The sequence below is a fragment of the Triplophysa rosa genome, linkage group LG18 (assembly GCF_024868665.1).
Source record: "Triplophysa rosa linkage group LG18, Trosa_1v2, whole genome shotgun sequence".
Classification (NCBI taxonomy): Eukaryota; Metazoa; Chordata; class Actinopteri; order Cypriniformes; family Nemacheilidae; genus Triplophysa; species Triplophysa rosa.
This window is the reverse complement of record NC_079907.1, coordinates 20459333-20472598: the sequence shown is the minus strand read 5'-3', so window position 1 is coordinate 20472598 and position 13266 is coordinate 20459333. Positions and strand designations below refer to the sequence as shown.

Here is a 13266-nt window from a genome sequence, read left to right as displayed (position 1 = left end):
CATGGCGGACGCAGTATGCCCTAAATGTTTTCATTCTACTCCCACTCATACTATATACTAGAATGTGCTGTTTTAATGGCCGATAGGTTGGTACTTATTTAAATTCAGTACTTACTGTCACAGTATGTGATTTCGGACGAAGCGCGAATGTATTCTTCACAGCTTTTGTCTATCCCGAGATTCATTGGGTGCCTGTAACGGCTTGAAATTTTTTAATAATCATTCAAAAATTTATTTAAATAAAACTATGTTATTCACAAAAACGGTCCATTTCAGTGTTTTAATATTATATATGATGTTGTTAATTAACATTATTCGTGCATTCTTGTGTTTTACATTTCTGTGGTTGGTTAATTTAATGTACTGTTGGGCTGTTTTAATCTACATAAACGTGTCAAACTCTCTAAAATAAAATATCATTTTTCTGGCTCCGTATTTGTTAAAAAAGTCAGAAATGTCTCTGCTGTGTCTTGCTGCTGTCACCACGCAACAGGAGCAGCAGGTGACGCTTTTAGGAAATCCTCCGCGAGGCTAGGCCGTCTCATTTCAGTTCGCTTCTTGGACTATTGAGGCTGCGTGCTTTGAAGACCAAGTCCTCGTTTTTAAGTCTGCGACCTAAGAAGGGTGCAGCTCCAGAATTGGGACACAGCTCATATGGCAGCCACATACTGTATATATCTTCCAAACAGGAAGTGTCTGCAGATGGAGTGGTAAGCAGTCAATACTCACGAGATGGCTCCCTCTGCTGGCTTAACAGTAAAATAGAAAACTCTGAAATAAGAATAACCTGACTGTGCTCAGTTGATTGAGTAATAATGGGTCTCCCAAAACGTATATATTTAAACTCACCTCACTTGGTGTTCGTAGTGTATTTAAGAAAATTACATCACAACATATTAAAAGGAATTCACGACTGACTCTATTTCAGTTCACATAAATGCATAACACACTACATTTTGACATGCAACTTAATGTGAGAAGTAATTCTGAACTTTTGTTTAGAATTTGTTTGTTGAGTCTGACTGAGAACCTTCATAAATAAACTATACAACTACATTTTGTCTTTCTCAGATTTGTGGACCAACCATTCCAAAAAAGTGTGAATCCATTACCACTTACAATGGCATGTGCTTTGTTTATCAAAACAGCATGGCTATAGGAAGCCCTGAACAGTCTATACCAAGTTCTCTTAGAGGTGAAATGCTAATTTCTTAATTATGTTGTTTTATTTAGTTCAGTTAAGTCAAATACGCTTGCTTTATTGTATGTATGTAGCACTTTGTTTCTTCTCATTTTACAGACTGCCTTGGTCAGATTGATATAGCTTTTTTGTTGGATGGCTCTGGGAGTGTGGGTGCTGCAGATTTTATTAAAATGAAAATATTTGTGGCATCAATGATTAAACGTTTTACTGGGCGGGATGCGCGGGTAAGTTTTGTCCATTTAGTTTTTTTACTGTTTGATTTTCCATTTGTAAATATCTTATATTTTTCCAGAAGAAGAGTGCCATTATAGAATACATAATAAAACTTAATTTCTTCTTGGTTAACAGTTTGCCATTGCACAGTATTCCAATGATTGTTATATTCACTATAAGTTTAATCAACTCAACACTCAGGGCATTATGTGGGAAAATGAAGTGTCCAGAATACCATATAAAATAGGTGGCACTTATACTGCAGCTGCCATCAAAACAGTTGTGTAAGTATATATATTTATATTGTCTCTGTTCCCTGATGGAGGGAACGAGGCATTGTGTCGAAGACAGTATGGGGTTTGAACTTGAGAACCTCTGATCGTAATTTCAAAGGACAATAAACTTGGCATGCCGGTCTCTGCCCCAAACATACGGGCATGAAGGAAGATGGCGTGCCCATTTATTTTGGTTTTGTGCTGAGGAACCTGGGAGGCGTCTGACTGGCCTGGGCGTGTCACTAGTGAGCAGTGCACTGTGCGAAATCATAACCTTCCAGTGTTAATGTAAAACATAATCTAAAGCTTGCCGAAGAGGAGAGGCAGGCCACTCAGGGTCTCCTCGTCCCATCCAAGAGCCAGACATGGAGGTTCCACAGGTCTGGCATGGGGTGCCACAATGTGTTCTTCCCCTGAGAAAGAAGGTCATTTATCAGTTTAATCGGCCAGGGGGAATTGTCGTCGGAAACATTAGCTCCGAGAACCAAGTCTGGTTGGACCTGTGCAAGGAAGCTCACTGGGGGAAGGCATACTTCCTCTTGTTCTGTGGCCAGCTGTGCACCAGGGCATCTGTGCCGAGTGGTCCTTTAGACAAGGAGTATAAATGTCGGTGGTCGGGGAGGCAAATAAGTCCACCTGTGCCTGTCTGAACCAATCCCACATGAGCTGGGGACAGATCTTCTTCGTCGCCCCAAATGGAGGTGGTTCGGCATAATGGGCGCCTTGCCATCAAATCAAATCAAAATCAAACCAAATCAAATCAAATCCCTTTATTGTCACTCAACCACATACACAAGTGCAACAGTAGGTGAAAAACTTGGGTGCAGTTCCGACCAACATAGCAGTATGACAGATTACAAGTTACAAAGAATTACAATACTTTACAGTAGACATTTCTTGTACACATTTACACAGTAAACATTTCTGTACAAGTGTTAGACCATAATATAACGAATGACACATAATTTACATATAACTACACAGCAGCACGTGTACACACAATGTGCGAAGTGTACAGTGATTGTTACGTATTGTTCTGACTGTGTTAGAGTTCTTATTGGTTGTGCATGCTAGTGGGGGATAAAGTGCAGTGCTAATGAGTAGTTTGTGGGAGTCAAGAGTTTAAGAGTCTGACTGCTTGGGGAAAGAAGCTGTCACGTATTCTGCTGGTGCGGGTTCTTATGCTGCGGTATCTCTTTCCTGACGGAAGGAGTGAGAACAGACCGTGACTCGGGTGGCTATTGTCTCTAGTAATCCTCCTCGCTTTTTTCACCTACCGTCTGGTGTAAATTTCCTGGAGGGAGGAAAGCTAACCTCCGACAGTGTGCCTGGAAGTTCGTACCACTCTCTGCAGGGCTTTCCGGTTGAGAGCGGTGCTGTTACCATACCAGGCAGTGATGCAGCCAGTTAGGATACTCTCTATTGTGCCGGTGTAGAATCAAGTGACGATGTGGTGATTTATGCCAAACTTCCTCAGCCGTCTCAGGAAGAAGAGACGTTGGTGAGCCTTCTTCAATACGTCTTCAGTGTGAGTGGTCCATGTGAGCTCCTCTGTGATATTGACACCAAGGAACTTGAAACTGTTGACTCTCTCCACTGGTGCTCCGTTGATGGTGATAGGACTGTGTTCTCTGTCTTTCCTCCTCTGTCCAGCACCAGCTCCTTGGTCTTACTGACGTTGAGAGAGAGCTTGTGTTCTTCACACCAACGTGACAGAGTGTGCACCTCTTTTCTGTAGGCTGTTTCATCAGTGTCAGTGATCAGACCTACCACCGTTGTGTCGTCGGCAAACTTTATGAAGGCGTTGGAGTGTGTGTGTACAGGTTGTACAGGAGTGTGTGTACAGGTTGTACAGGAGTGGGCTGAGAACACATCCTTGTGGCGCTCCAGTGTTTAGGGTCAGTGATGAGGAGGTATTGTTGCCAATTCTGACTACCTGGCGTCTGCTAGACAGGAAGTACAGGATCCAGCTGCACAGCAAGCTGTTTAAGCCCTGCACCCAGAGTTTCACATCTAGCTTGGAGGGCACAATGATGTTGAATGCAGAGCTGAAGTCTATAAACAGCATTCTCACATATGTGTTCTTTTTATCCAGAGCAATATGTAGTGTATGTGCAATGGCATCATCAGTGGAGCGGTTGTTGCGTTATGCAAACTATAGTGGGTTCAGTGAGGGAGGCAGATTAAATCTTTAATTAGCCTCTCAAAGCATTTGCTGATGATGGGGGTCAGAGCAACAGGACGCCAGTCATTTAAGCAAGTAATTATGGGTTGCTTTGGTACAGGAACAATAGTGGACGTTTTGAAGCATGTGGGTACGATGGACAGAGAAAGGGAAAGGTTGAAAATATCTGTGAAGACTCCGGCTAGTTGGTATGCACACGCTCTGATGACAAGACCCGGGATGCCGTCTGGGCCCGTGGCTTTGAGGATATTCACCCGTCATAAGGATCGGGTTACATCCGCTACAGAGACGGTGAGTGACGTAGCCTCTGTCGCCTCGATCGCGGGTGTTCTCGATACACTGGTGGTGTAATTTTCCTCGAAACGAGCATAAAAGGTGTTTAGCTCGTCCGGGAGTGAGGCAGTGGTGTGGAGTTTTTATTCCCTTTGAAGCCTGTGATGATGTTCAGTCCTTGCCACATACTTCTCGAATCAGTGGTGTTAAACTGATCCTCTATCTTGTTCCTGTAATGACGTTTTGCTGCTTTGGTAGTTTTGCGGAGGGCATAGCTGGCTTGCTTATACTCATCCGCGTTTCCTGAATTAAAAGCAGAGGTCCATGCATTAAGTGCTGCGCGAACATCGCTGTTTAAACATGGTTTCTGGTTCCGGTAAATCTTTATTGTTTTGGTCGGCACAACATCCTCTATGCACTTCCTGATGAAACACATGACACTGTCAACGTAAGCCTCGATGTCGTCATCGGGGGCGGTCCGGAACATCTCCCAGTCAAAATAGTCTTGAAGGATAGAGTCTGATTGGTCCGACCAGCACTGGATCGTCTTAAGGGCGGGTGCTTCCTGCTTTAGTTTCTGCCTGTAAGCCGGCAGGAGAAGGACGGAAGAGTGGTCTGATTTGCCAAATGGTGGGCGGGGGAGGGATTTGTAGCCATCACAGAAGGGAGAGTAGCAATGATCCAGCACTCGTTCCCCTCGTGTGTTGACACTGATATACTGGTGGTATTTCGGTGCTACAGATTTGAGGTTGGCTTTGTTAAAGTCTCCAGTAACAATGAACGTGGCTTCTGGGTGCGCGACTTCCTGGTTGCTTATACTCCCGTACAGTTCCTGGAGAGCCCAGTCTGTGTCAGCTTGTGGGGGGATATACACAGCGGTGATAATGACCGCTGTGAATTCCCTTGGTAGCCAGAATGGTCAGCACAAAAGCATGAGAAATTCCAGATCAGGGGAGCAGAAAGACTTGATAGCATGATAGCAGAGGATGTTTGATCGCACCATGATTTGTTGATCATAAAACGTACACCACCTCCTCTACTTTTCCCCGAGAGGTCTTTTGCTCGGTCCGCTCGATGCACGGAGAACCCCGCGAGTTCGATGGCCGTATCTGGAATTCCCGCAGTTAGCCAGTTTTCAGTAAGGCAGATATGCAGCAGTCCCTCGTCTCTCGGTGAAAAGTGATCCGCACACTCAGTTCGCAAAGTTTGTTATCCAGAGACTGAACGTTTGCCAGTAAAATACTGGGTAGCGGGGGTCGGTTTACTCGGCGTCTGACTCTGATGAGAATGCCGGCTCTCCTTCCCCTTTTCTGTCTGCTTTTCCGCGGCCGGGCTATCCAGACAAAGGGCTCTGCTTGCGTGTTTGTAAACAGCGGGTCAGCGTTGAAGTGTAGTTTGGTTTTCTGGTTTTTGTCTGGTTTTCAATGTGCCACTTCAGAACTAATATTCAAAAGTGTTTGTCTGTCGTAGACAATAAGGCAAACAGTATCCAATATAAATAACATAAGAAAGGATCGACAAAACAACGACAAAGTTGGTCCGGAGCTCGCAACGCAGCAGCCATACTCGGCGCCATCTTGGATCTAAACCATGAGCAGAGCTCTGGGAAAGCTGGCGGTTCTGGGACAGACAGGGATCCGTCTGACCAGCTGCTGATGCCACTGCTCGACGGACCAGTGGGATTCCAAGAGTCCGGAAGGCTCCGAAGATAAAAGTCCAAGGGTTGAGGAGACAGCTCTTCTATGGAGGAAGTGGGCACCTGTAAAAAATCTGTGCCGTAAAAATCCAGCGGGTAAGAACACGTCAGAGATGATATAATCGCTTGACATTCACACAATAAACGCTGTGCCAGGTTCCGAAGAACAAAAGCTGAATGAATGGGCACGCCATCTTACTTTATACCCACATGTATGGGGCACAGACTGGGATGTCATGTGAATGCCATTCGACATGTTCAGTGGCCTTTTGAAATAATAATCAGAGATGATACGTTCTCAAGTTCAAACCCCATACTGGCTTCGACATAACATTGAGAGACAGACAGAGAGGCAGATATATATTTCTTTTTTGTGTGTCATTGTAATATGAACACAAAATGTCAATGTAATATTTTATATTTGTTATGTTTAAACAAGCTTATTTATATTGTTCATATCAAGGGGATGTGACCTTAATTAGCAGTATTGAAACCATCTTCTAAAGAATACTGCTAATTAATGTCATATCCCCTTTCTCAGAATTTTAAATCACCCTTGTTATTGTTAATGTTTATATGAATGTTTCAATAGACCATACTGTATAAACAAACTATAAACAAACCATTAATGACTTTTACCTAAATTAACTCTTATTAATAAATAAAGTCTTTATAAGAGTGTATTAATAGTTAGTTAGGTAGTTGTTAGGTTTAGGTATTGGGAAGTATTAGGAATGTAAAATATGGTCATGCAGAATATGTGCTTTATAAGTACTAATAAACAACCAATATGCTAATAATAGACATGCAAGAAACTAGTTCATAGTGAGAATTGATCTCTATCCTACAGTGTAACCGGCCATATTATAATAATAAACTGTCTCTTCAAATGGACAGGGATGTAATATTCGGAGAAGCAAGACAATCAGCAACAAAAATCTTGCTTGTAATTACTGATGGAGAGTCAAATGACAGAGCTGAACTGCCAAATGCATCTAAGGAGGCATCAAGAAAAAACATCATATGTATGGCGATTGGGGTATGAGTCTTTCTTTTGTAAAAATATTGCACCATTTCATTCATATCTCTTACATATTTTTGACTTCAAAGTTTTAAATACTATCATGTCTAGCTCAATTTATTAAATGACCCACAGAATGAGAAATGTGATAGCAAGTAAGCCAAAAGACGCATTCTGGCTCATGAGTTGCTGTATTATTTTTAGTGTTTATAAATAAGCTATCTTCGTCCAAGACCAATATACAGTGATGCCAGAGTCATTGGTTTGATTCCCAGTTAATACATGCACTGAAACCTCAAATGCACAAGTTGCTTTGAAAGACCGGATCTCTGTGTAATGTAACTGTGTTGTGCATTGTTTTCATGTCTTTTGTTTTGATGTTGTACTTTGTAGTCCTACATGGGGCCCATTCTTCGTACGTTGCTTATTACATCCCAGATGACCTGACACATCCAATATGATATCATCGCGCTAATAATTATCTTGCTAATTCGGTTCTTCGAACGCACCTGTTGTTGATGATTAGCAGTGTTGAAGTCTCGAGACTCGGTCTTGAACTCGGTCTCGAGACCCTATTTTAATGGTCTTGGTCTTGTCATGGACTTGTGTGCATTTTGACTCGGTCTCGACTCGTACTCGAACATGTTCGTAATTGGACTTATGCCCGAGTCCACTCGAGTCCCATCAAAAATATTAAATACATTGAAAAGACGTCCCTTTATGGGCCAAAAATGAAAGTTGTTTCTATAGCTTTTCATGGCGTCTCCTGATTGTCTAATATTGATGTCCAGTCTGTACAAAGTAAAAACTGGTTGAAATTTTGAGTTTACACATGGAAATAAATTAAGTGAGACTCTTTGAAATAAACTGAGTTGAATGATTTGAGTGCAGTAAAATAGCAAGCAACCATTGAATCAAGGTTAAAAATTGATGATTTGTCAATGTTCATTGCAATGAATCAGTTGTGCATTGACTAGCCAGAGTCAATCAATTGACCAGTCATCATTTGATCAATAATGTTTAAAACTAATGCATTTTATTACCGCCTGACAATTTCCATGAAAACAACCCCAACTTTTGTAAAAGCATGTCTGTCTTTCACAGTGCACAAGTGTTTTTATAACACTATTACATGACCTGAACGAATTAATTTAACAAAAGTCAAGGATCAAGAGCCCAACTAAAGCAAACACTGATCACAATAATGGTTATTATTGTGGGTACAAAACTCATTTCACATCTCTCATTTCATTTATTTCCATGTGAAAACTGAAAGTAGTCTGATAAACTGCAGATTTGAACCAGTTTTTACATTGTACCAAGGTCCCCTGTACGTCAATATCAGACCAATGGGCCAATAAAGGGACCTCTTTTTCAACATCAAAAGATGCAGAAAAGACGTCTTTTGGACATATCTTTGGTCAGGGGGAAGTCATAATTGTAATAAAATTACCTTTACAACACTTACTATGTGGCCTTTTTTACCCTCAGCTAATAATATTTTTAAACTAATATCAGTCTAAGTAAATAAAACACAGTGTACATGCCATGGTATATTTAATGCACTGAGCACTCTATGAGCTAGCTGATTGATGTTATGCTAACCTCGTATAACACAACAGGACACAAACAGTTTTATTGTTTCCACCAAACATTTAACATATTCTTGAAGATTTCTATAGGTCTCGTCTCAGATCTCTTGTCCTAGGACTCGGTCTTGACTCGGACTCGAATGAGCTGGTCTCGACTACAACACTGATGATTAGTATAGCTGGATTGAGTTTTCTGAAATAATCGCTTAGTTTGAAAAGCCAGTACATATCAATCGTAGAAACATTTACCAGCAACGCTTAGCTCTAACCGGACCTAGTGCTCCAGACGTGGTAACCCCCCCTCCGTGGGCTGTTCTGTCTGATGTATGCTCATGAATGGTTCCCACCTCGGCAACCCATGACATCCCTAGGTGGACTCCCACCTTGCGGTTAACTCCTGCAGTCCGCACATTTTCCCATGAGTTCTCCCCTGATGGTGAGACCATGTGGTGTCTCCACTAATTCCTCCCTACGGTAGGTAGTGGTCTCTGCAGCGTTTTTCCCCCGGGGGGAATAATGCTTACCCAGTGGCCCTTACTTTGCCGGGAGGCTTCTCGCCATTTAGAGAACTAGGCCTCCGCCCGTGACGGCCGGTGGCAGGGGCTTCCCAACTTTGTGGTAAAGCTCTGGGTCCCCCTTCCTCTCCACTGGATGGTCATAATTTCGCGTTAGCGTCTTTGTCTGACTCGCCCAGGCCAGTCAATGTCGCTCCGCTAGAGATTGTGATGCGGCTCAGTGCTGTGGCGTCTTACATAGGAACCCCATTCTGTCGGTTCGACACAACGTCGAGAGACCGACAGAAAGGGAACGTCTTGGTTACGGATGTAACCTCGGTTCCCTGATGGAGGGAACAAGACGTTGTGTCCCTCATGCCACAACACTGGCCGCCCACCCCAGCAGTCGGGGGAGGATGCTTAAGGCTCCTCAGACCAAAGGTGAATGAATGAGCACGCCGGCTTCCCTCTTATACCCGGACATCCGGGGAGGAGTCCGGCATGCAAATTTCATTTGCCAATTTTCATTGGCCTTTTCTAAATACTCAGAAGATGATAGGTTCTCAAGACAAACCCCATTCTGTCGGTTCGACACAACGTCTCGTTCCCTCCATCAGGGAACCGAGGTTACATCCGTAACCAAGACGTTATAGTTGTACAAATGAAGTCATTCGTTATTAATTTATTATGTGGGAAAATTAGTAAATAACAATAAAATATAACAACTTTTATTTGGCAACTGATATGACTAAGTCTTAATAAGTCTTCATCTTTCATGAGTGCACATGATTAAGGCCTAGTTTTGTTTTTGTAAAAGAACCATGCAGAAGGTCGTTGTCTCATCTGTTTCATATTTTTTGCCAACATAAAAACTTACAGTTAATAGGTACTAATTAAGTCTTCTTATCATTTCTGAACTTTTTAGTATTTCAGTCAGTGATGGCTTTTAACATCGATCCTATTTCCTGGAGAAATTTCACAGACCCCGCACGGAGCCAAAACACTGCTTTTGGCTATAAGATGATACAGGAAGGAACCAGGTAAGAGCAACAAAGTAAAAACCCTGCATTTCTTTTTGACCCTTGCAAAAAGTATAATATGTACATGTATTTACTGTATATATCCTCTATCGTCACTGTCCGATCAAAAACCCTGAATCTCCAAAAAACGCTACTTTTAAGGAGATGGAAAAACACTGTGGGTGGGTTGCACCAACAAGGATTAAATTTAGCAGAATTTAGAGCTAATATAGGGTTTGTTGATTCCAGTTTTATTTTAACTAGAGTTGTGTTGCACCACTTAATTTTAATCACTGAGAAACAAATCATAGATTAAAAAGTAAACCTGTATTAAAAACTCATCACTTATGAATAATTTTGTCCACCATGATGGATTCGCCACTGTAAAATGCAAATGCATTTCTTTTTCTGTTTCTTATATAAAAGCAGTGGCGGCTAGCACCGCCCCACCAAATTATCCAGAGAGTGCCATTTGCAGTGGCAGTATTATGCTCCTCTTCATCATCTGTGTTCCTGTGGTAGTTCATCTCTCAGTCTAATTCCTAAATTATACAGCACTGCTAGAGCAACAATGTATTCTGGTGTTGTTTCAAGCTTTGTTCGTAGCCCATTCTGCAAGCAAAGAAACTGTTTTTTCCAAACACTAAACACCCTCTCAAAAAGATCCCTTGCTGCAATGTGGCAAGTGTTGTAGTATTTCTCAGCAGGGGTTGTAGGGTTCAGAAGGGGGGGTCATCAGGTAAGCACGACAGGGATATCAATTGTTAACTACTAGGTGGCTCTGAAATGCGGGGCTTTTATTGAAGATCCTGCTGTCATGTGTAGGTCCTGGCCATCGAGCTAAAATGTTGGTGATTTGGGCCATCTTATCACATAAACATTGATGGAACAGAAGCGTTTCCTGTTGCGAAAGAGTTCTCCATTTTGTCCACCTGGATTTTGAATTGGAATTTGAGTACAGTCAATTGCTCCTATAACTCCTGGAAAACCTGCTCTTCTGTAAAATCCAGCAGATGTTTCTCCTGTTGGGGCAAATATTATAAAATGGGTTTTCATTGCTGCAATTGCCCTTAATACTCTATACAACACTTCTGCTCACAGTTGATTCATGTACTCCAAAAATATCTCTGTCCACCATTTGAACACAACCAGTAGCATAAAATCATAAGGATATTAACAGCTAGAGCAAGGGTGGTGCTGCTGCATTTCTGTCACTGCCATGTCTAATTGTTGGCTCGATTAACTGCACTTGACCTTATTGCAGTTCCCTTGTTAAATCCGTAGCGTCTTGAAAATCATTGTCGTAAAACTCAACTCAGCTCAACAGTAGTACATCCCAAATCATAGTATGCTGACATGAGCACTCTTAAAATACCTGGATGGTCTACTGTGATGGTGTACTGTTTCCATTGAAACTTCGAAGTGCAGATCTATGGACACTCAAACAGCTGATATTACGTACAAATTACTGCGAGATAAAATTCTATAAAATTCAAGAGATTCTTCACTGAATTAATAAATGTAAGTATACATTACTGTACATAATAAATAATGAACAAATATATACTTAATTGCAAAGAAGGGCTGTATTTTGATGATCATTAACAATCACAGTGTTGTCCAGACAACAGCAGCCACTTCCACTTTGCTTTAGTATATCCCAGTGCATACTGGTTTGCTGCACACAAAAATGTATATACTTTTCCATAACAAAAATAGTACATAGGCCTACTTTAAGGGCATGGTATTACTAGCCGAATTGGGATGCAGTAAGTGATTTTAAAAGATGAAATTCAGTACATCCTTCGTGATAGTTAAGCCAAAAATGAAAATTCTGTCATCATTTACTCACACTCTTAACATTTTAAAACTGTATGAATTGCTTCTACAGAACACACAGTGGTGTAAAGTATTGGAGTTAATCTAGTTAGTTACTGTGGGTACTTAAGTATCTTTAGCTACTTTGTAGTTTTACTGAGTATCAAAGATATCAGCAACTTTTACTCTCTCCTTGACTACAGTTTTGAATAAGTATATGTACTCTTTACTCCACTACATTTGTACTAACTAATGCAATTAGACATTACATTTTGCAAGGCACCTAACTTTTTCTGCAGCAGTTGATTTCTGCTACTGTAGAAGCAATATTGCCATTTACAGGGCATTGAATGAACTATAGTGCAAAAAGACTTTGACTTTTTAAATTGACTTAACATTTCTTAATTGATCTGTTACACTAAAGAGACTTTTTTGAAGCATATTGGTTTACAGCTTAACTGAGACTTGGGTGTTTTCTAAGAGTTGTATTATATGGTGTCGACCTAGATTTGTTGCAATTTTGAGGTTTAGTTTTATTAGGATTTCAGAAAATAAATACAATTGCTCTCCTCACTAATCAACTGTTTCTTGTTTTTCACTTAGATGTTGAGGACTAGGGCTTCTAGGGCTACATTATGAGTAAAATACATAAGTACTGTTAAAATCAGATACTCTTAGGCTTTTACTCAAGTTGTTTTGGAATGTGTGACTTGTGACTTGTAACTTGTAACGGAGTAATTTTCTCTGCAAGGTATCTGTACTTTTACTCAAATATGGGTTTCAGGTAATCTTTACACCTCTGAGAAACCGAAAGAAGATATTTTGAAGAATGTTGTTAACCGGCACCCATTCACATCCATTGGTTTTGTGTCCATACAATAGAAGTGAATGTGTGCCGGCGATGTTCGGTTAACAGCCTTCTTCAAAATATCTTATTTTGTGTTCTGCAGAAGAAAGAAAGTCATACAGGTTTGACTTGACAAGAGGGTGAGTAAATGATAATAGAATTTTCATTTTAGGCTTAACTACTTTTAAAATAAACCATGCCATGTACATGCAAGCAGATGAAACCAGATTATAAATGCAACACGCTCTAAGCGTTTAGCTCCCATAGAAAATCCTTATAGAAAAACTTTTTTCATTATAGTACATCAAAGCAAGGATTAGGCATTTTATAATGTTCTAGTGAATCACTTTTTAATTGACAAAACAACATTTTAATTGACTTACAGGTTATAAGGTTTATTGTAGCTATGTGGGCCACAATCTCACGTTATGAAAGATGACGTGCACACAGGCAATTTTTTACTATATGACTCTGTGACTAATGGTAACCATTTATGAAAAAAAATGACCAAAAGTGGAGATTCAAGGTTTCTGTTGGACAGTGATGATATGTATTATTGGTACATTTATTTTTTTGGTAGTTTTGTAATGAAGAAAAACACGCATGTTTGTAAAATTATGTTTTTCTAT

The 13266-nt window shown here is 40.8% G+C and overlaps 1 protein-coding gene across 1 annotated transcript in view; it reads left to right on the top strand.

The window, feature by feature from the left end:
- The window catches only part of LOC130568929 (integrin alpha-X-like), a 107312-nt gene that overhangs the window by 39953 nt on the left and 54093 nt on the right, over positions 1 to 13266 (top strand). The window contains exons 5-8 of the mRNA XM_057358185.1: positions 1072 to 1195; positions 1301 to 1428; positions 1553 to 1701; positions 6744 to 6885. Of these exons, the coding sequence (XP_057214168.1) occupies positions 1072 to 1195; positions 1301 to 1428; positions 1553 to 1701; positions 6744 to 6885 (543 nt within the window). The remainder of the gene's footprint in view (positions 1 to 1071; positions 1196 to 1300; positions 1429 to 1552; positions 1702 to 6743; positions 6886 to 13266) is intronic.